General features: G+C 33.2%; 1 protein-coding gene across 2 annotated transcripts in view; it reads left to right on the top strand.

Moving 5' to 3' along the window:
- The window catches only part of LOC129222603 (uncharacterized), a 156,344-nt gene that overhangs the window by 60,271 nt on the left and 71,759 nt on the right, over positions 1–24,314 (top strand). Inside the window, exons 1-3 of one of the 2 annotated variants that reach the window (XM_054857119.1) lie at positions 9,081–9,092; positions 9,776–9,886; positions 17,245–17,352. In XM_054857119.1, the coding sequence (XP_054713094.1) occupies positions 17,245–17,352 (108 nt within the window). In that variant the 5' untranslated portion in view covers positions 9,081–9,092; positions 9,776–9,886. Of the gene's footprint in view, positions 1–9,080; positions 9,093–9,775; positions 9,887–17,244; positions 17,353–24,314 lie in introns of those variants that run through there. The other variant, XM_054857118.1, reaches the window with a different exon arrangement.

Raw genomic sequence — 24,314 nt, 5'->3', positions numbered from 1 at the left:
ATTGTTTCTTTGAAATATTATTCTCTGTGAAAGTCAAAATTTACTTTGACGTCTAGTGTTGTTTCAAAAAATATTACAACTTTTTCTGCTGTATACACACTTTTGATTAAAAAAATTTGTCGGAAAATTTTCGGATGATCTTACGATCAATAGTGCTGAACTATTTTTTTTTTTAATCCGCTTTTTCATAAACTGGTTTAAAAAAATGTATTTTACCTTTTTATTTCGTAAGATAAATACTACATTTAGGTACTATTAGCTAACTGCAATTCGTTTTTTTTAATTATTATGTATTTTTTTATTACTGTATTGCTTCGAGGAAAACAACAACGTTACAACGTTCATCAATTTTTTTTTTCCACTATTTATTGAGTATGTGAAGATGATACAAATTTTATTAAAGTACCATTTCTTAATTTTATTTAACTAGAAACATTTATGCCTTTTTTAGAACAAAAATTTTGTTAAAAAGTGGATTTTCTTCCAAATTGTAATTAATGACCTAGTTGTAGTACTCTTCCTACGATTTCACAGTAGTAGTTTTAAATGGCACATGCTATGAATAATTTATGCTTTTATGCAAAAATTACTCATTTTAGTTAGTACAATTTTTATTTTTACATTTTTGTCGACACCGTTTATAGTGAAGAACGTATATTTTGTAACTTTAGAACAGTAAATCGATTTTTTTCTCCCTTTTAAGATGTGACAAAAAAAGGGGGGGGGGACGGTTAAGCAACTATGCTTGACGTTTGATCCGGTGCCGAGAGCTATCTGTTAAAAAGACCAATGGGGTCAGCGACGGATAACCGTGTTATCGTACTTTTCAAAATGACCACTTTATTTTTTATCCGTTTATACACATGCTTTGTCGAGCTCGAAATGGTACGAAAAGGAAAAGGAATAAATAGCATAGAAAGGTGTTGACAGAGGACTTCGCTTTTCCTCTCTCTCTCTCTCTCTTTATTACTTATATTGGAAAATTACTTTCTACACGTTTTCAAATGAAAGAAAGGGTTATGAAATAACACTTGTTGTAGGTTTATTATCAATTGCTCTTCCGTAAATAGAAAATAATGTTTTTTTTTTTTTTTCTTTTTACAATAATAAAAAAAAAAAAGTTCCTTCCTTCTCTTGTTAAATTTAGACATTTTTGTCAGCAAACGCTTTTGTAGTTTGGTTTTCTATTTTTTCGTAAATGAAATAGTTCTCATTTCTATTTCACATGATTACGCAAAGAAATTAAAGTTTTATCGATTCGTTTTTGTTGAATGGAAAAATAGTAAATGAAAAATGTAATTTGTTGCTTGACTGTAATCATGAATTTTTCTGCCATATTTTCATTGTTTTAACTTTTTGTGCATTTCTTGATTATAACAACGTTATATCTCGAAGTTTTTTTGAAGTTCATTTCAATCTTTTCAACTGAAAAACTACAATCATTTAATATATTCATCTCTTTCTGTATTTATTTACTAAGTGCAAATAACGTTATGGCTTAGCACTACTTTTTTTTTAAATCAATTTTTAGATATTTTCCTCGTGTATTTTCACAAAGTAAAACTTAATGCTGTCATAGCTGTCATCCTTGGTTTCATATGAAGTATGTAGCTGCAAAAGTAAATTTCTTCAATTCCAATTTTTCCTTCAGTTTTTTCATTGCAACACCTGGGACAGTGACTAGAGACTTAAATTATCCCCTAAATGTTTTAAACAAACCAGGAAAAGTTATTGTTGTTACTCATATTTTTTTGTATCAACAGTTATGTGAATCTATCTGTTTTCTTTTTTTTTTTTTTGAGATACATTTGCAGCGAAACGCTTCACATTCTAAGAAACTACAGTACGTACTTGGCATATTTGGCTACAAAATCTCACCGCAGTGACGTCTAAATATTTCTGATGATTCATTTACATTTATGACTCTAATAATGAAGACGACTCTGTGAAATTCTGAATATATTATCCATTCTATTTCTTTTCAGACACGTTTTACTAGAAGATGCTACACAATTTCCACCTTTGTTTTGCTTTTTTTAGAAGAACCTGTTGCATTGTCAAGATTTTTATGTTAGTTACTATGTGTAGTTGAAAACGTTACTTTCAAAGCCTATTATGCGGTTTATTTCTCTGTTCGTCACGTTATTTTTTATGCAAAAAAGAGTTTTTAGAACTTTATTTTGTTCTTTAAAGTGGCAATAAAACGGAACTTATAAAACTGTATGAGGTAAAGTGTTTTGGCTTGGTTTTGATTTTTTATCTTGGTCATTTGCATATTTTTAAGCTTTTAAATTGCGTATTTTTCTTAGTTGATCATTAAAATTTACTTTCCCTTTTGGTTTGGTTGAAGCTCTAAAAAATTAATTTCTGTTTTATGATGAAACTGACAATGAAATGAAAACTACGCATTTGGTTTTGTAAAACAACAACAGGTACTTAACGGTTTAAGTGCAGCAAAACGTTAATTTTCCAAAAAAAAAAAAAAGCGTTTTATTTCTAACTTATAGCAAAGAAACAGGAAAATTCGGGTACATTGACAAAAAAAAAATCATAAAAAGTATTATTTTGTTCAAAAATCATTTAAAACTAGCGAACTCTATTGAAAAAGCTCTTAATTTCATTGCTGTCATGTAAATGGCAGCATAGATTACATTTTTAAAGGATAGTTTGAAACGAAATTACATATGTTAACGGGTTGAAAACTAGTCCTTCTTATAGTGTAAAACGTTGTTTTCCTCTTCCGGTCTATTTCAAGGAAATATTGATGTTTAGTCCCGCACATGACAGCTCATATTGTCGTCTCAGAACAAAATTTTATGATGACCCGACTGTTATTCTGAGGCTTCGACGTCTTACTGTTGCCTTGTTTTTTCACTACTTTTATTTAATTTTTTTATTTATTTTAAATCAAATATAGTTGACAGACTACTAATTATCAATCAAATTATTGAAATGTTGATTCAACTAATAGCCTCATTTGTAGAAGGCATAATCTCAAACGTGAAATTATGGTAAAACGAGCTGATGTGTGCATCACATGACTTCCTTTTACTCCAATTTTAATGTCATTTTCTCATTATTGGCAGTTTTAATATGATTCAACAGTTTGCTCTCTAAATATCAGCAACAATGGCCAAATTGAAACCAGATTTAAAAATTTAAAAAAAAAAAAATCGCCAAATTAGTCGCCAAGTTGGCTACAAAACTTGGCGACCAAAAGACTGGCGATATATCGCCAAGTGTCCGCCAAATTATAACATTACTTGAGATTACATCGAAATTAACAATGATTTCCCCCCAAAAAGGGGCAAAAGACCCCCTTTGAAGCATCCGAATGCAACCAAAAATGAAGGTGCACAACTAGACTCCACTAGGAGTCTACGTACCAAATTTCAACTTTCTAGGACATTCCGTTCTTGAGTTATGCGACATACATATACACATACACACATACATACGTACATACAGACGTCACGAGAAAACTCGCTGTAATTAACTCGGGGATCGTCAAAATGGATATTTCGGGTGTCTGTACGTTCCTAGACACATATCCACGTGTGGTCGGGTTGAAAAAAAAACTCAACTTTCATTGGGTGAGCAAAATGGAAATTAAGGCCGATTTTTGGGTTAAAATTTTTTCGCGAATACAATACTTCCTTTTTTGTAAAAGGAAGTAAAAAAGTTTCATGTGCGAGTTCTGTTTGTCTGTATCATGCTCTCCAGTTCAAATAACGGTGAATCATTTTTCAGCCAAAAAAAATAAATTATTTAGTTTCCCAATCATTTTTTCAGTTATTAGTCATAAGACGGCATTATACGCTAGAAAAGAAATAATATTTGATTTGAAGAGGGATTTTTCTTCGGTATCTGAAGCGGGTAAGTGCTCGGAGATGAGGAAGAAAATCCATTCTCTTGATTACCAGGCAAACGGAATGGAACTGACCTTGATTCCTCAATTTTCGGTGTAACCTCTTATTATTTACTTTTAGTGTATCCCTTTATCTTGTGAAGGATTAAAAAGAAAAGGGACATCATTTCGATTCCTACACTCATGCAAATTTTTCCTAATCCTGAACTAAACCGATTGTATTCAAGTTCCAGCCCATTTGATTTGTAGTAAAAAAAAAAGTGAAAGCTCTTCCAATCGGGACGCGCTTCCATCTCAATCCATTATCTCACAGGTATTGTTTAACCTTTAAAATCTTTGTTTTGTTTATCCCCACAATCGATTGTTTCATCTACTTTCACAGTCTACTTTCGATTCGATAAAATGGTGAGTCATGCGACGGTTAAAGCCATGAAAAACCAGTATATGAGAGGAGAAAGATCAAAACTGTTGTTAAAAAAGGGGGAAAGATTGCCATTCTGATAGTCTGTGAGAAACCTGTTTAGTTATACGATGGACGTTGAATATTATCATAACTTAAGCGGTGTCTGCTTAAAGCCCTTTTTTTATCCACTAATACTAACCCATAACTAAGTGCTTCCTCTAGTTCACTCCTTTGGAATTTTAAAACGAAATTTTTCTTTAGTTTGTTTTTAAAAAAATGTCTTAAATTTTTACGAAATGAGACGTTTATTTTCATTTTATAAACTAAATAATATTTTTTTCCAGCAACGGTCGAGAAACAACAATTTCGTGAAAACATTCTCTTTATCTGTTGTTAGGATTAGGTTTAGGGGTAGGTTTGGTTAGGGTTAGGCAAAAAAAAAAAAAAATGGTGCTGACGAAAATTGAATTAAATGATAGTAATAGCAAACGATAAATAAACCAATAAAAAGTAAAGCATTGCAGGCGGTAAATGAATTAGAAGGAAGTATGTAAATAATAAGTGTAAAGCATTGCAGAAGACAGACTTGTAAATAGCAGTTTATATTCGTTTACGGACATTTGTTCGTGTTTTGTTTCAGAAGCACATGTTTTCAAAGAAAAAAAACCGCTGACAGGTTCTAATATTGTCATCTTACTATATCTGTATTGCATTAAATAACCCATTGTATATCGGAAATATGGATCATGTATATGGAATTGCAATAAACTATGTGAAGAAATTAATTAAATTTAAACTTATTTTGAGCGGTAAAAGCTTAAAAGCAAAAATGATTATCACCCAAAACTAAAGAACAAAATTTAAGTAGCCAACTTCAAAGTTGCGTCCGTCAACAATACTTAAAGGTTTCTCATTTTATTAAAGTAAAGGTAAATTTCCTGAAATGAAAATCAAGACAATTATAAAAACTCAAAGATCACGAATTTTAACTGTGTTTCACTTTGAATCGACGCTATTTATGTTTTTCCTTATTTGCATCTTTTACTCTACCGTTTAACGAATGTATTTTTTTTTCTCAGTTTTCAAATATTTATTATTAATAACTCTTTCAAAAAATAAAATGTATGATAAAGACGCCATTTTCCGCAGTTTAAATAAGTGAGCTTTTATTCTAGCTTTCTCACTTTGAATGCTTAAATCAACACTTTCAGCTAAAAAGTTGAAATTTGAAAACTTTTGAACATTCATAATACCATGTAAGTCATTACGTAACTTAAAGCCTTCTTGAATCTATAATTTCTCAGTGGCAGTTTGCATCTACAAAACTGATTTAAAAAAAAAAATAAAAAAAATCTGTATTTAGAGTGGATCGTGAATTCAACCGTGTAAACTTTAAGGAAAAATAAACCGTTATCTTATAATCGTTCAGGGTTTTCCTTTCCTTCCTATTTACTATTTTGTAAGTTTGTTGCTATAACAATTTGCAGTCGTTTGTTTAGTAGTTTACACACGGACGATGTTTTGCACTGAACTACTCGGGTTTGCTTATGATTGATCGAAAATTAAAGAAGAGCTCTAAGCAATAAACAAGCGGAAAAAAACATATATATATATACCTCGAAAAGCACTCAGCAAATTAAAATAAGAATACATTCATTCGGAAATCGACAACTGAATTCCACAAACGGTCAACTAGTAAAAAGATGCACCAATAAAATTGTGCAGCTTTAGGTGACGTACAATGAAGAAGTGTGACTGGTTAAAGTTTTTGCAAATAGTCGGTGTGCAGAGTATTGTTGGCGTTTACGTGTGAATGTAATATTAGCTTAAAACATAAAATAATATCCTGAAACTCAGATTCATATCGTAGAATACTTCCATGTACAATATGATTTAGCTATTATTGACAAGGTGTGGCTTTCTCAATTTTCGGGTTATTGTGGCAAATATTTTATCTCAAGGCTCAATTGTTATCGGTAGGTTTTGCCATTGGTTTATTGAAATAATAAAAGAGAAACGATAAATTATCGTGTTATTAGAATTTTGAAGAGAGACTGAGGACAATATTTCAAACACAGCATTTTGAAAAAAGTTTCGATCCAAGACTTTAGTTAAAGTGCGATTCGTCTTGGACGAATACATGTTCCCGTTGTCCGTTGCTTCGTCTTCGGACATATTCTTAACTTATTGATTGTCTGTACACTATGTCTATATCCTGTTGCAACAAACTAACAGTTTTTTTGTTTTTTAAATTATTTAATGCTATTCTTAAACTTGTTCCTTACGGTACAAACTGGTACAAACGCTTGTTTACGACAACCAGTAAATCGTTGTTGCTCTTTTGTAATAATGTCAAAATAAATGAAATTTTATAAGCGCTTGAAACCTACAGCTAGACGAAGCTTATGTTTTGAATGTGCAGTACCAAGTAAAATCATCTGAAATTGACTCAACTAATGTCCGAAGCTGGCAAAACTTTCGTTTGAATTCTATCAAAGAACTGATTGATGAATTGCATCGATTATTGCAATAATTATCAAATGACCAACCTTTACAAATGTACAATGGAATTGTATTTAGAAGCCACATCTATCCAAAATTGAATTTGCATATGACCAGACCACCTAAAGAGTCGTTATTACTTTACATTTTACAACACACTCCCTAACATTGTTCGGCGATCCGTCATATTCTAAAAATTTGCTACGCTTCTAAATCTGTTTGCAGTAATATATTTGATTTTAAATATGCACGCTTCTAGAATGATTGAACTTGGCTTCCTCCTCTTCATAATGATCCTTTGCATACTTTAAGATTTTCTCTCCAGGTCATGTCAACGCCCATGGTAAAAGAATATGTTACAAATAAACTATATTATAAATACATATTTTATAAATTTTATTTATTTCTTTTATTGTTATTTTGTTCATTCGTACCCATTTCTATTTTTAAGTCTTCACACCCGCGAATCTGCATCTAGATATTCTCAAAATGAACTCCTTGTCTTCTATTCATATTTAGGCGTCAACCGGAGAACAACTCTAAGAATTTTAGAAACTACAAAAGACCCGCGTCACATTTTTAATGCAGTGCTAAGTGAAAAATAGTATCATAAGTTCAGGACGTTGAACTAAAGTTTATTTTGGTGCATTTATGAAAAGTTTAAATGCTCTTTTTTGGAACTCAGACCAGGATTTCGAACATTTTTCTTCTCGCCTCTCTTTGTCCTTTTTCACATAGCTGTGAAGGCATGCGTGCGGACACCTAGGTGTGACGATGTTAAGAAACTGATCCGTTAATTCTTTGGGCTGTTTACTTCGAAATGAAGGCATTTAGGTGTCAACACTTCAACGCGATGAGCTTTATGCTCCGAACTACCGGGTCCGTACTGAGTTGAATTAATTGAAATTGTCTTGTGATTTTGCACGACTAGAGTTGAGATGTTCGATTTGCGTGTCGTTATCATTCGATTAAATTGGGTAAGTTTTTTTTTTTTAAGTATTAGCCTTGGATAATGTTTAAACCTAAAGCAAATTATTGGCTGCTTTGAAAAGCAAATTTAAAGTGCTAAAAAAAACTATCCTCAAAGCAAGTCTCAAAGGAAGATTAAATGATCTGTTTACTTTAGAGGGACATTTTCTATGTAAAACTATTTAATGCTCGGATTTTCTAGTGCCTGTCTGCGTGAAAACCAGAAGTAATACTGAAATGCTCGTTTTCAAAAATTAACGTAATTCCAGATTTATGAGGCTTTTACCACTCTGTCTGATTGTGTCACTAAAATATAATCAATTTCCCTCTTCATTTTGAAAATTAACATCGAATTAAATTGAGCAAAATCACATTAAAGAATATTTCATCTTTTTTACAGCTGTGAATAAATATTCATTAGTTGTTTTTCTTTTGTTGGTGCTCTATTTAGATCGAATGAAAATTATCCTCTATCCTAGGGGTTACCAAACGTTTCCAATTCGCGGCACTATTTGAAGAATTAGAATTTTCTGATAGCGCGCTAGTCTATCTTTGTTATATTCATGTGTATTGACAAGAAGGACACTTTGCGGCACCCACTTTGAGAACCCCTGCCTATCCTAGTCAATCACTTGAAAAACAATGTTGCTGGTCGGACATCAGCATTTTTGTCAGTCGAATTCTTAATGTACTTAGTTTTGCTTTTTATTTAGTTACATCTCTTCTGACTTGTAGGTTAGTGCCGTGCTAGTTCGTATTCTAAAGATTTTATGCTTAAAAGTGAAAAAGTTTTAGAAAAAAGTATAAAATGGGAAGTTGAACAACAGAATGAGAGTTGAATAGTAAGATTTTAAAATGTTTTTTTGATTCAAAGCACTCTCAGTTTTCATTGTGATTAAACATGCTATAATAATGTCTCCATTAAAACCTCCCACAGTTATGTTGTCTCAGAATTCTGATTTCGATATTACTGTTAACTTTTTTACCATTAAAAAAATTGAAGTCATTGATTTCAAAATATCTTTGTCTCACTCATTAGTTTTTGCGACATTTTTCATCCTTAAGTTCTTGGAAAAGTACTAATTGTTCTTACGTATTAGAGGTAAAAACTTCTAATGTGCAAGAAGAGCAATTAGTATATTTCCAAGTCGTGTGTGTTGCAAACTTCTTTAACATAACTTTCACTTCAACTCTGTGGAAGTGAAAGTTGAGTGGCATCAGCGACATCTTGTGGTCATAATACAAAGAGTAAGAGTATTGTGTCATTCTCTCTGAATGCTGTGGCATTTTGATAGTGGCCTTTATTTTTCTTATTCGACCTTCGTTTGTTATCTGAGTGAAGAAACGTTGGTAAGATATGTTGCTCAGTTTCCTCTTGAGGTACAATACCTTTTCCTGTAGTGAAGCATTTGAAGGAACATTGAACAATCTCCACCACCTTTTTGCTGTAGTTCAATTGATTGCGTTTAGTAGTGCTCTTCATGTGTGGCATAAGTGAAGTATGCAGTATTCAGCTATGATGCATATTTTGACAAAATTAGAAAAGTCAACGAGAACTTGGAACTGGGTCACAAAATTGCTTAGAAATTTTTCAGAGTTGTTGGGGTTAATCATTTAAAAATGTGAAAAAATAAAACTAAAAGTACATTATTTGAACATGTTTTTCTGATTCAGAGCAGAATTTAAGATGAATCAATAAAATATATTGAATATGAATCTTTGTACCACCGCAGACGGTCTTAAGAAATACTTTTTGCTATCATAGCTTTCATCAACTACATTGAAGACATGTACATTGAAGATTCGTTCAGTTTCATTCTTTTTTTATTTCTTAAATTAACAAGTGCAATTTTTTTGTATTTTGCTCATAAGAACTCTCCGATTTAAAATAACTGATTTTCCTGTAGTATTGTTGTTCCTTGTTCTACGTTAACTTTCAAAAATCTTGTTGATAACTTAACACTTTATGATAATGTCTATACTAATAAACAGCATTTTCTGTGTTAATAATGGTTTTCCGTTTTTGTTTTCAGCTGGAGAGATTGGTCCAGTATGAGCGGTATCTGTCCCTCTTGGCCGAGCAGACCGCCCCCGACCATCCTGATTACAACGACATCTCTCGGACGGCTAACAAAGCCGCAGCAGTAAGTACTACAAGTTTTATTCATTATTTTTTTTAAACTTTTGGTTATCAAACTTTCACCAGACCGCTAAAAACCTATAACAGGCATGATTTACTTTAATTGTATGAATCGGTTTATATTAAAAATATAAGCTTACTCTCTTTGCAGAATGACACTTATCTCATAAAATTAGTTACCTTTTATGTGATGTTCTTTTTTTTTTTAAGTTACGTTGACGCTCGATTTTACGAACCAATAAATTTCGAATAGCTTACCAGTGCCAAAATGTTTTTATAGAAACATCACTGTTCGAGTTTATAAATTCTCGGTTTTATAAACCCTTTTCTTTGTCCAAAACAGTTCTTAATATCGAGCGTCAGTTTAGTCTGAATTTATCTTCATAGCAAGTAGTGATGGTTCCTTCAAGAGCTGTAATATGAAGCTATAATATGTGATATGTGAAGCTATTATTGTGTATCAATCCAAACTTTTCCTTCATTTACTTGATTTAAGCGCAATTGTATATATACCTTATTTACCAGCACTTTCTATAATGGTAAAGCTTAGGACAAGTGTAGCACTCGTTTCGAGGTTGGACATTGAGAATGGGTATTAATTGGTAACCAGGTCACCTCTCGTTTGAGAAGCTGGTCAGTCGTAAGAAGCAATGAGAGCCAAAGGGATGTAAGTGGGCATTTCCAACGCCCTAGGTAGGCTTTCATTGAATTTTTTTCTCGAAATCATGCTATATAGCAGAATCCACCAGCTGTTAGTACCACCTCTTGCTCCGAAACAGAGGAGAGGTTTTCTTACCACTTGTACTGCTTATTACCAAATTTTCAATTTTGACATCTGCATCCCTTTGCTTAATCTCGTTGATTACTTTCGATATGTAGGACACATTACGTGTTTACAACAGAGAGAGAGAGAGGTAAGAAAAACAAAAGAAATTTTTTTTTTAATGTTTCTCAATGGTTTATAAATATGTGGGACTTTTTATGTGTGGAACTTTTCCGGACATTTAGAATGTTATGACTGGAAACCTGTGTCATTTACAAATACAGTTGTCAATGTAGTTATCGTTATCACCCAAGATCAAGAAGACAGCAGAATTTAAGACCCTAATCCTAGCCCAGATAAAATGAAGGAGAATCGTACATGCAAACGATTTTTACGTCTCTTACTCACTACTAAATTTGACTGGATCATACATTTTCTGCAATGGAAAATATTTTAACTGTTTTCCAAGTATTCAGAAGCATCCCTGGAGTCGCTTGTACAGTAATCTGAAATTCTGCCGACAAGGGGCGGTCCCGACAGCTTTTGATGATCTGCTGCATTGAGTTGAGCTGAGCATTTTCTCGTCACACGCGTCAGCCGATGTATCTCAATGCTCGGAATTATGGAGAAAATGGAGCATTTGCGCAGCTTTGACCTACTGTCGCCCATGCGTGAAGTGACACCTCTCTCCATTGCTAAAGAACTCCAATCCGTCGGAAGCTGACTCCGTCTGAGGCAGATCCAGAGGAGGCAGAGTCACGATTTCTCTCGGAATTTCGTCAGTTTGATTTTACCGACCATCTGCACTGCTGTTTACACAACATACTGCGTCACATCGTAACTGCACCTGATAGCTTTTTCCTTTGTTTCATTAATACTCTCCATGACAAGTTTTTGATGCAACTACTATTTCTGAAGTACAAGCAAGCATTAAAACATGCGTGGTCTTTCGCTGCGAGGAGGAAATCTAATTCTATTTTACCGCCTCCTCTATTTAATTTACGTACAAATTATTCAACTTGACGAGTATCTGCAGAAATGAGTTTTTGAGATATTTGAAGAAAGACGTTTTAGATTCCATACTAATAATCGGAAAATGTTGGGATTTGGCGTTTTTCTCGTGTTTTATTTTCAGCAGAACCGAAATAAGCAAGCTAGTATAGAAAAGTTTAAGCTCAATAGATGACAAAAATGCAATAAAATGAAAAATTTATAGATACTGCTCTTTACCTTACCACGTGATCATAATACTCTCCCTCTCTCTCGAATGTTCCACGAAACAATAACAACTCTAACTAATGCCAAAACTTGTTTATGAACTGTCATAAAAGTTAATTTCAGCAGACAATAAATTAAAAAATATGTCAATTGAATAACTCTATTCCGTTTCCTTTTTTACTGTTTCAATTTTTCTTTTAACAATATTGCTCTTTGATAACAGACGATATTTCTCGCACTTAAGAAAAATCTGTACCAAAGAAAAAATAAAAGCAAAACCATCTTTTCTTTCACATCTTCTCACTCCATAATCAAACGCCGAAGTTATCCCTCCAGTCATTAAAAGAAGGCGGGTCATTACAAAATCTCCACAATAGAATCTTTCACCACCACCCTTTTTTCGTTTGATGACGTGCTCTTCCACCTTTTGTGTCGAATTTTATTTCTTTGTTTTAGATTTACGCACTGCCGTTTCCTCTACAATCTTCGCAACTTAACCTTGTCCAGTCATCTGGCTTGTTTTGAGCACGTGGGCGTTTTAACCTGTTAAAAGGGTTAACTGATCCAAATTTGGGTATTTGCTCTCGTTTTTGCTTTTCAGCTTCTTATCGAGAGTTTTTTCTTCTTTGTTGTTCTGACCTTCCTTTATTCTCTACCTCTTTATTTTATTTGCTTTATCCTTCAAATCGCAATCTTTCATTCTTTCTAACCGTTTGCTTTGGAGATTCTTTATCTAACTGTTATGTCTTTTCATGTATTTGTTTCACCGAAATGTTTACTTTTCCGTTTCTGCACCCTCCTTTCGCATGTTATCTTTAAGAAGCTGGATGTAGACTTCTACTGCCAATTTCCAGCATTCTTATTTTAGTTGATTTACGAAAAATTGCGAGATTTTTCGAGTAAAAAATTTTTTGTGGTATTTTTTCAGCTTACTTTTTAGTTTACAAAAATAAATCCAAATGTTTTTTCGTCACAGCTATGCAATGAAAATTATTTGTTGCATTAAGTTTGTTTACGTAATGCACAGAGGTTCCCAAACTTTTTTTATTCCGTGGACCGTTAGCCGACTTTTTCTGTTTTTCGTCGACCTCTTAACTAAGAAAAAAAAATTTGTTTTTGAAACTTTTACCCACGTATTTAGCAATCATTAAATTATTTTCAAGGCCATCCTTAAAAAAAAAAAAAAAAAAAACCAGAAAACATTTAGTATTTTATTTTAAAAAACAAAACATTTTTCTTTTTTTTAAAATTGACTACTTACTTTCAAATGTTTTTTTCCCTATATAAGTACAATAATAAACCCTACCAACCCGTGCAATCATTTGCTTAAATATATTTGATAGAATATATTCTGGAGTCAACTACCTTAATAATAAAGAAAATCCTTTCATATATTTTGTTTGTTTTTTAAAAATGTTTAAAATGCTTATTCATTGCAGTTTTGTCAAAAATACCCAACTTACTATTAAAAGTATTACTTTAAATATGTGTATTTAATAGGAAAAAAATTCATAGGTGTTCGAAAACCATATAAATAAATACAACACATATAAATAATAATAATAACAATTAATAAATAAATCAAAAAGAAAATCCCTCAGCCTGCATGACTTAAAACTACACATAACTTTTTAAATAATTGAGATACAGAGCGATGAAACTCTTTCCCGTGTGTTTCAAATAGTTTGGAAATGGGCTATAAAAAGACCATTATTTTCTTTTAGGTCACATTATCCCTACATCTACATAAATAATCTCCATTTGCAAGCGTTCTGTCGTGTTATAAAATTGCAAATAATAAGGCACAAAGGGATTTTGAGTACAGATTGAAAAATCTCGCAATGAGAGGAGGAAAAAAGAGCCTTTTCTCAACTTCAAAACAACATTTTAAAATTTAATTTGACGGGTTAGTTTTTTGTCATGTAAAATCTTGTTTTCTTAGTATACATAAGCAGCGTTCAAAAAATTCTGAAAGATTTAAAAAAAAATACCTGGGCGACTATTTTTTTCACAACAAGAATCTTCCCGAAGCCTACACACTAGGTTTTTCCTTTAAACTCTGACAAGTAGTCTTTTCTGGCGCCTAAATTTTTTTCCTAGTTCCCAATTAATACGGTACATTTTTTGACGGTCTCTGTATTACTTAAGTACATTGGTCAAAATTGCATTTGGTTAACTATAGAATTTATACATGTGATTTTCATCTCATGCACCCCTTGGAGACTAGCATGCACCTCAGGCGATCAGAAGCATCCTTAAAGTTTCTGGTTCATTTATCCAAACTTATGCCCATCTGGAGTACGGTAGGTCGGGCAGGTTCGCAGAAAATAGGTGTTCTACTGTATAAGTGATTGGGTATCATAAACAAAAACCGTGGGGTAACGACTTACTGACGCATGGATTTCCGTCTGCTGAGCAACCGACTGAGCAGCTGATATTTTAAAGAGTAGACTTGTATAGTACAACTAATCCAAAACATGAATGGAAAAATACGTATTTAACAAAAGCATTATTCATCATTTTGATAGAAAGATTTTTTTTACTTAGTCACACTCTACGCATGAGAAATCCCCTTTTCTACGTCATAGTCGACAATGTCATTCAAGAACATTTGATCAAATGATAAAAAAAAGACACTTTTATTCCAAAGCAGGGTATGCTGGTATAAACTAAAATAGGCATTTACCACTCAGCTGATCGGAGAGAGCAGAGAACTATTTCACCACCCCCTTACTAAATCCTTCATTTATTCTTTCATTCGCTCGGTCACAAAAATGGCGGACCAACTGAGAACATTCCCCGATAAAACTTGATCGTTAAATCAGAGTGGAAATTCAAGTTTTTTTTTTTTAATCTCTTGATTCTTTTCTGATAAAGGATTCGGTTAGTTCAAGCTCCGTTGAGTGTCTTTTATTTCCAGAACCTTTTCATGAGGTTAACAAGATGTGTGAAAGGATGGGAAGGCAGAATGTGGGGGTGGAGTGGGGAGTACTAAATAAAAGGATCTCTCAATAGAAAGTTTTTTGTTGCCACTTGGCAGTGTGTTCTTTTTGAAACAGTTCTCAAGACAAATTCCTCGGTATTTTCAGTTAGCGCAGCTGCTACTAAGTGGAAGAGAATGTTTTTTCTTCATTTATTTTTTTCATTTGCTTTTGCTGTTACGTAACTATCGTTTTGCTGAGGGCTTTAATGCCACTATATTCCGTTAATCGGTTATGTTAATAGCATTATAAAAAGTGGTTTGAAGTGCTTTGAGTACGCCTCTCATAAAAATAAAATTTACTTAATAACAATAGCTTGGTATTCGTTTTATTACGAATAAAATTGAATAAAAATGTATCTGAATCATTCATTTTTCGGCTTCTGAAACAGCTCTTCTTTTTCTGTTCTTAAATTTGAAACAACTTTTAAAGTTTTTTAACTGTCTGCTCTATTTAGTTCTTGTTGCAGCGACTTTCTTTATTTTTTATTTAGAATTTTACTTTGCTTTTTTCAGTTACGTTGGTATAAATGTGTCATTTTTTTTCAAAAAATGTTTCAAAGGTGATGCATGGTTTCCAATTACTATGATTGGGTGTTTAGAATTCGTTTGCAAAGTTGTCTTTTTGACTGAGTTTACTTCCCATGCATTCCGACGGAATTCTTTCATTCAGAGCCCCTACTGCGTTGTTTTTCCCTCCTTGCATTTAGTTCAGTGATGTTCATTTACAACTCCTTTTTTTTCATCATAACGCACCTTGGCAAGAAAAGTGACGCATCTCAAAATTTGTGGAAAATGTATTGACTATTGATTTAAAACCTAAATTTAACGCTCTTTCTTACCACAGAAACTACGACAAAGTTAGCTTTCATAACTGGTGCATGGTGGCGTAAAAACGAAAAAAACAAATAGTGTCACATTATTAAAATTTCAAAATTTAGATGGAACATTTTCGAACTTCAAAGATGCATCATTCATTTAAACAACAAAAACTAACCAGTAAAAACCACTTTTTTTTTCCAAGTATTTGCAATATTCAAGACTAAATCTCTTAAAACTACTATTGCATAAAACCTTAATTTTCTCCATTGCTGTTTTTTGAGTTGTGTCACTTTTCTTGCTAAGATGCGATAAGTTCAATTTGTGTACTTGTTATCTTAAGTTGTTCATTTTCACAACACGTAGCACACAAATGCAAATCTTACGTTTTTTATTTTAAGTTACGTAAGCGGATTTTCACGCAGATCATATACGCTAGCCACCTTTCCCAAATTCCACTACTGGAAATTCAAATGGTAATTTACTTTTCCTGTGAAACATTTCTTTTCGACGTTATTAAAACATTACTTAATTAAGATTTGTCATTGCTTAATAGATCACGTCTCTGTTTAATAAACTAATTCAGAAAATATTATTTGAAAAAAAAATTAAAATAAGGCTATGAAGATGAGAGAAATGGAATAATGTGGATCTGTCGATCTGTGTCTCGCTTTACACTTCTAAAATAGTCCGATTTCAAGAAAACAACATTTTAAAAAATATGTTTTACTTGAAAAAATCATATAATTTGTTTTTCTTTTTCCTTTTTTTGAGCAATCACGATTACTTATTGTTCTCATTTGACTGTTTTGAATTCCTATCATTTTATTTTTCCGCCAGCACCATCGTCGCGTCGACCGACCTCACGATGCTGCTCCTCTTGCGAAAACCGTCTCCAGGTTGCGTCTATATCCTACACACACACTCATGCCTGCGCACAGACACAAACACACACTCCTACACACACACACACATAAACTCACTCATGCCTGCACACAGACACAAACACACACTCCTACACACACACACATACACGAACGCCTACACACACAGCACGGCATACACAACAAGCACACATATGAATACATAAACACACACGCACCCACACACATGAGCATACACAAACACACACGTGCATTCATACACACACACGCTCGTGATTTCGAAAAACATAATTTGAATTCGAGATGTCAAACATTCAAATTTATTTATTTTCTTTCTTTTTTTTTTTTTTTTTACTCCTAAATTTTAAATATATTTGAAACAATTTTCGGTGCAAGTCACAGCTGATGTCATAAAATCGACCTTGGTAAGCAATTAAGTTGGTTTGTTTAGTTTTGAACGCTGCAGAATTTTCTTTTGTCTGGGAGGAGGGGAGTAGCAAAAGTCCTCAAATGTATAACTATCAACATACTAGAATTGACATTTTGACTTTTACGAGTATTATGACACATTTCTTTTTTATTTTATTTATAGTATAAATATGCTTGTCCCTCTATCTGTACCTGTTTTTAAGTGAATTTAGCACAGTATTTTCGAGGTTTTAGTGTTCTCATCGATTTGTTTCCATCCCTCATTGCAGATGGTGAAGAGAGCTGACCATGGTCGGGAGGAATCGGATCTGGATCGAATCCAGGATCTCTTTCCGAGCGACAACCTGCGGCTACACGAGAGAGATCCCCTCTCACCGGTGAGTCCTGCTTTTTGTTGTGTCTTTCTGAAAATTTTAGACGTCCTACGAAGTTTATTGGGAAACTCATAAAGAGCCTGTTCAAGCTTTGATCTTAATTTTTAGTCAGGGAGTTGAGTTTACATCCAAAGTTTGATTTTTTCAAAAGTCGTAAAATTATTTTTTGTACGAAAAAGCTCCTTGAAACCGTATTTACTCATGGATGTTTAGGTTCTGTTAATTTTATTGATTCACTTTTATAAAAATTAATTTTTTAACGCTTTTAAGCTCAATTGTACTTCGCAATCCAGTTCAATCGTTTGATCAGTGCAAGTTGATTTCTTTTTGGAATTTTTCTGGAGCAGAAAAGAATAAGACGGTGCAAAGCCAAGACAGATAGTCTTTTTAAATCTTAAGGAATTAATGCATTGAATTGGCCCGTTTTATATCCTCAAGGAGTGCTTTATCAAATAATCAAAAAAGTTTTTAAACCATTGAAACCTCCTTTTTATTTTTGAAAGTTCAGTTGATGAAGTGATTTTTTTTTTTTTTTTTTTGTCACTGTATGATTCTCCCAGCTTCCTTTCTAATATGAAAATCACAGAACCCATAAATTAGACAAATAGCTTTAAAATTTTTGAAACTTCCTTGCGGGTTTCATATTATTTTATAAACGAGTATCAACTACTATACATCAATGAAACCTTGTCCCAAGCCTTAAAGATAGTTTCAAATCGTTGTATAGACAGCCACAAAAGAGGAATACTAGATTTACTGAAGCCTCCTTCTGCGATAGCCCTCTTACCATCTTGAGTCACGACGGTATCCATAAAGCTTGAAATTTACTAGAGTCTTCTTCCAAATTCCCCTTATCTTTTTCATTATCTTGAAAAAATATACCATCGCTGAAATTTCTTCTGAGATACGATATATACCGTTTACAGTCGCGAAATGCATCAGAGCTGGAAGGTATAATTGATAGTCCACACTAATGTGTTAAATTATGTGATTGCCCTTGAATAGAAAGTCACTATATCGAGATTCTTTTGAGTTTGGTAATGAATGAAATAATCTTCCATTCCACAAAACATTGCATTGTAAAGAAATAAATATCACAGCGTCGTTGATGAACTAATAGTACTGAATTAAATATAAACTCCATGGTTGGTCACTTAGTTTACAGATGACTGAAAGAAAGATTTTACTGAGGCAATCTTCTTAAGAAATCTGAAAGTATATCAAGTGAACTACTTCTTCTTGGATGATGCTAAGCTAAAAAATCAGATGTGACAAAAATGCTAGAGCCTCGGATATTTGTAGATATGTAAAAACGAGCTGATGCTCACATCACATGACATCCTTTTTCGCCAATTGAATGATAATAGTGCCTTGGAATAAGCAAGGAAGCACTTTATATATTTTCACCCCTAGTTTTTTGCGAACCGAAGCAAAAAAGTGTTTTACAGAGATTAATTTTTCCAATATAGGCAATTTTAGTGTGATTCAATGGTAAACTCTCTAAATGTCGATAATGCGCCAAATCAAAACCAGATTTAAAAAAAAAAAATCACCAAATTTGTCGCCAAATTAGCGACAAAACTGGCGACCAAAAGCTTGGTGACATATCGCCAAATGTCCTCCGAATTATAACATCACTTGAGTTTGCATTGAAATTAACAGATTTTTTCTCATAAAAGATTTAAAAGACCCTTTTTGGAACATCCGAATGCAACCAAAAGGGAAGGTGCACAATAAGACACCACAAGGAGTCTACAAAGCAAATTTCAACTTTCTGCGGCATACCGTTTTTGAGTTATGAGAGATACATACGCACATACATACGTTCATACGGACGTTACTCGTTGTAATTAAAACTCGGGGATCGTCAAAATGGATTGTCGGTACGTTCTGCACGTGTAGTCGGGTCGAACAAACAACTCAACATTCATTATGGGGTGAGCAAAATGGAAATTAAGGCCGATATTTAATTGAAATTTTTTTTCACGAATATAATACTTCCTTTACTATGTAAAAGGAAGTAAAAAGTAACTACAGAATCAATTTATCAAGGCTAAGTCATTTCGTTAGTTTTTTAATTATCGATGTATTATGCCCTCAAAATTGTTGTCGTAAGTCGTTATATCGAGAATATTTTACTTTATAATTTTTATTTGGGTAATAAATAGAATCTAAACACTTCATTGCAGTGAGACAAATATTGCAGCATCATTCATCAAGGGCTAAATTATTTCGCAAGATGATTAATTATCGCCCACAAAAGTAATTATTTCCCTATTATGAAACGCAACCCTCACTTTCCCAAGCCAAGTTCTCATTGTCGTTTACATCTCCTGCTCTTGTTAACAGCTGATCCGTTGATTGCGATGCATCCCAAACGGGTGCGTTCCAGCAGGTGTTTCAGAGGGCCCGTGTTCCACACACACACACTACACATCCTTTTAACAACCCCCCAATCCGGACATCCGATTTCGCGTAGCGGGACGGCATTTCCTGTACTTTCCATGGCAGCGCCTCTCCAGAGAGAGAGGCCCCCGGTGCTCGTAAGGCCTGAGGTTGTGACGTCACGGATGCCTGCGGATGCGTATTCTGGAAAATATAATGCGCATCCCATTGCTTTATGTGTGCGTTATAAGCTTAAATGAAACGCCATTGAATGTTGATGCCTCTCTGCAATTGAATGAAATAAATGAAAGATCAATGTGTATTATATATTATCTTGTCTGTGTAGATTTTGTGAAAATTTATCATTTGATCAATCCTGGTAAGTCAGACTTTATCTTCTTCACATTCCAGCACAGAGAATCTCGTTCATCCGGCCCTCGTTGTTCCGTACCTACTGGTAATCAGGAACGAATTTGTAGACTTTTTTTAAAAAATGCCCGCAAGAACGTAACTATAGTATTTCTAATATTATAATCTATTAATGACAAAGCGTGCTCCATTCGAACTCAATATGTGTTTAAAGCAGAAGACAGCGGAACAATTATTTGTTATAAAATTTAGAACATTATTTTAATATTTTTTCAATGTCTTGTGGACAATGAGGTTGTTTCCTTCAGTCAAAAGTACTACTTTTAGTCACTGAAGTTGATAGAATGAAAAAAAAAAAAACAGGGACCCAGAAAATACTTTAATTTTCTCAACAGTTATTTTTTAATTCATTTTTTAAAATTCCGATTTTTCAAACAAGGTGTGGTCTTTATGACGTCACAAATGATGTACTTTGGCGTGTTTCGCTGGCGCGCTGAATGTTTACGCTTGCTGTCTACCGCATTTCCGGGTTATGACAATTCAGTAGCGAATTAAATATTGCGCTCTACGCTTTCTATCGTTGCCGTTTCGTTGTCAGTACATGTGAGTAAAGAAGCGAATTAAATATTGCACTCTGCTCTAATGGCAACAGTGAGTGGCAGTTCATCATTTGTGATGTCATGCGCAGAAGCATAAAAAATTAAATTGAATCATTAAATTAACTGTTAAAAAATACTAAACTTTGTGAAATTAATTAAAAAATGGTCAAATCCTATGTTTCTAAGCATGCTTTTTCATTAAAAAAAGAAAAAAAAAACATGAAATTTCGGAAACGACCCCATTCTATATCATCTGTATCTTTACTAGCTTACTACTTATTTTAAAGCTGAAAGCCTCTCTGTCTGGATATCTGGATCTCTCTCTGTCTGGATGTCCGGATCTCTGTGACGCGCATAGCGCCTAGATTTTCATGAAATTTGGCACAAAATTAGTTCGTAGCATGGGAGTGTGCACCTTGAAGCGATTTTTCAAAAATTCGATTTTGTTCTTTTTCCATTCCAATTTGAAGAAAATTTTACCAAGCAAATTATCGTAACGTGGACGAGTAAATTACCAAATTATCATAACGTGCAACCGTAACATGGGCGAGCAAATTGGAGAGAAATTCATCATCCATTATTTGCAAAAAAACAAGCGAACCAAATCACCTTTTAATTTTCTACTACGGGCAAAGTCATGCGGGTGCCACTAGTTTTGTAATAAAACGAGATTTTGTAACATGATAAACAGTAAGCCTGCTTATTTAATGATTTTGCTATGCCACACTTGGTGGATTTTAGTCATATTAGTTTTGGTTCTCCAGATTGCCTTCGGTCCCACTTAAGCCGGATAATTGAGGTTATACACAGTATTTTCAAATTTCTTTGAGACTCGTTCGTCTTAAATTTTCACCTGTAATACAAAACTTTAAAAGTTGCATCGTTTTTTTTTTTTTTTTTTTTTTTTTTTAAAGTTTTGAATAACAATGTTTCTTTCTGTTTTCCTCATGAAAATCAAAGGAGCATTTTCTGTACAATTGAACGAGAAGTGAAATTAGTAAAAGGATACCTTAGTCATTTCAATAAGGATGCATTTCTCGAAATTTGATCTATTTTGGTTTGGGTGAATTGTGCCTAAAGCACTGAACAGGGATGTTATAATTGTGAGCACTTGTGTATATATATATATATATATATATATATATGTATATATATATATATATATATATATATATATATATATATATATATATATATATATAATGTACCTGTAAACTGCTTCTTTTCCATGAAGATAATGTCGATACATTGTTCATTTTTACCTCTGCTAAATTATTGTCCCATCAGTGAGTGGCTGAGTGTGCGCTTCCATTTAATTTTTATGTTATATAAAGAAAAAATGAATATTTTAAACCAAAAATTGATTCGCTTTTGATGCAATGACAAATCATTTAATATAAGCGAAAAAAAAAAAAAACATAGTATTCCTAAAGACATTTAAAAAAGCTTCTTTCCCTTCCCTGCCCTCTCTTTTCCGTTCAAAGCACTTATTTTTTCTCTCTCAGAACTAGTTTTAAATTGTTAGTAATAATTCATTTGTCATTGAAATGAGATCGTTTTGATTGAATGCTTAAATTCTTAATTATATTCCCGATCATTAAATATCAATTATTCATATTCCAAGAGTTATATAATCAGCAAGCCTAAGGCCACAAACTTTACCTTTTCAATAAAAAATCAACAAAACACATTTGAAATAATTCATTTTGCTCTCTTGTTCGGAGAATTTTTTTTTTTTTTTCTTTTTATCAACAATTAGATTTTCGTTCGTTAATCGTTCTTTGCATAGAATGAACCAATAATTTTTAGCAGCGAATAATTATCATCAGAACTGAGTGTTGTCACGGAAAAAAGTGCAACTGAAAAAACATATGAATTTTAAACAATCAATGCTGCAGACGATAAATATTGGTTGTTTCTTACGAGCCTTTTAATTTTATTTAGCTGTTGACGGGGAGAAAAACTCATTTAAATGTTAAACTTTTAACAAAATATTGATAAGCATTCTCTTGAAAGGTTGAAAATCAATCACCGTACCATCAAAATTTTCTCTCAAATACGAATCACACATTTTATTGTCATTTGCCCTTGTTAATCACGATTTCTTAACCCTAAGTTTTCGAAACATGCTCGAAAATTAGCTCATTTCTGATAGCAGCAATCCTTAAACTATTAATCACAACAGAAATGGCAATCTGATGACGCTGGTGTCATTTTGCGTTTTATCGCCGAACGAATTTATCTGTCATCAGCTGCGAGAAGAGTGTCGGTGTTTCATACGTTCCTAAGTCGAATCTCTCGCCGCAATTATTCAGGTCCGTAAATGTATTGTCGGTGTGGCAACGAATTGCGGCTCTGTTCTCAGTTCAAAAGGTGTGGTATGAAGTCTTAAAGTAAGTTTAAATTTATTCTGCAGTTGTTATTATTTTGTTTCGTTTATTTTATTTTTACATACTATCCGAGGCTCTAGCCTTGTTGTCAGGGTTTGGTTACTGCACAGGCCATCCAGGCCTGAGGCCCCATCTTCCTAATTCCATCTCCCCCTCCCCCCTACTTTTTTTTAAATTATGCATAGCATTAAAAAATTATATATTTTCAAGAAAATAAAATATTAATGACTTAAATGAAAAATCATATAAGCTTTGTGCTAAAATATGATTAAGGTGAAGAAACAACGTAAATAAAGCACAAATATTGGAGAAAATACAGCATATAGCTATTTCAAGGCTACAATGGAGTCTCTTCATCAGTGCAAAAAGCTCACCAACACAACCACAGAAGTTGCGAGAGCACTTTGAGTGCTCTCGCAACTTCTGGTTTTTGTACTGCTTTTTGCTTCAGCTTTTTGCACTGATGAAGAGGCTCCATTGTAGCCTTGAAATAGCTATATGCTGTATTTTCTCCAATATTTGTGCTTTATTTACGTTGTTTTTTCACCTTAATCATATTAATGACTTATTTTTTACAAAAAAAAAAAACTCTATTGATACTTAATAAGTATTTATCTTATTTAGTTGGTTCAATATAAGTAAGAAAGCTTTATTTCTTGAGAGGGCTAATGAAGCTAAAAAAAACTATGAAAAAAAATGTGTGGTGATTGGCCTATTTTTTATTTTAAATATACTTTTGTCTGCGAGAGGGAGGGGGGACTCTTCCCTATTTACTTATTAAGTTGTAAAAGACATATAAAAGAAAGTAGTAGCCGGTTCTGGGGCATATAAAAACAGTGCAACTGCACTGGGTCTTGCTCCCCTGTTAGGGCACCACCGCAAAGGCTAGCACCAACACTGCGGAAAATTTAAACTTTTTTTGCGCTGCCTGGTAGAATAGAGAGGGAGGCCTCCAAAATATTGTGGGCCTTGGGCCTCATTTTTAGATAGTCGGGCCCTGCTTGTTTTCTCATCTGATTTATGGTTTATCAACTCTGCAGCATCTGATAATTGGTAGTTCACTTGACATACCTTATGGTTTCTTGCAAAGGTTGCCATGGTAAATTCTTTCTTGCAGTCATCTGTAAACTAAGTGATCAACCCATAGAATTTATATTCAATTCAGTTAATTCACGGAGAAACATGTATTTTAGGTACTATTTATTTATTTGACATGGATGCT

The sequence above is a fragment of the Uloborus diversus genome, chromosome 5 (genome assembly GCF_026930045.1).
Source record: "Uloborus diversus isolate 005 chromosome 5, Udiv.v.3.1, whole genome shotgun sequence".
In the NCBI taxonomy this organism is placed as follows: Eukaryota; Metazoa; Arthropoda; class Arachnida; order Araneae; family Uloboridae; genus Uloborus; species Uloborus diversus.
The sequence above is the reverse complement of the archived record's forward strand: the minus strand, read 5'-3'. Positions and strand labels throughout refer to the sequence as shown.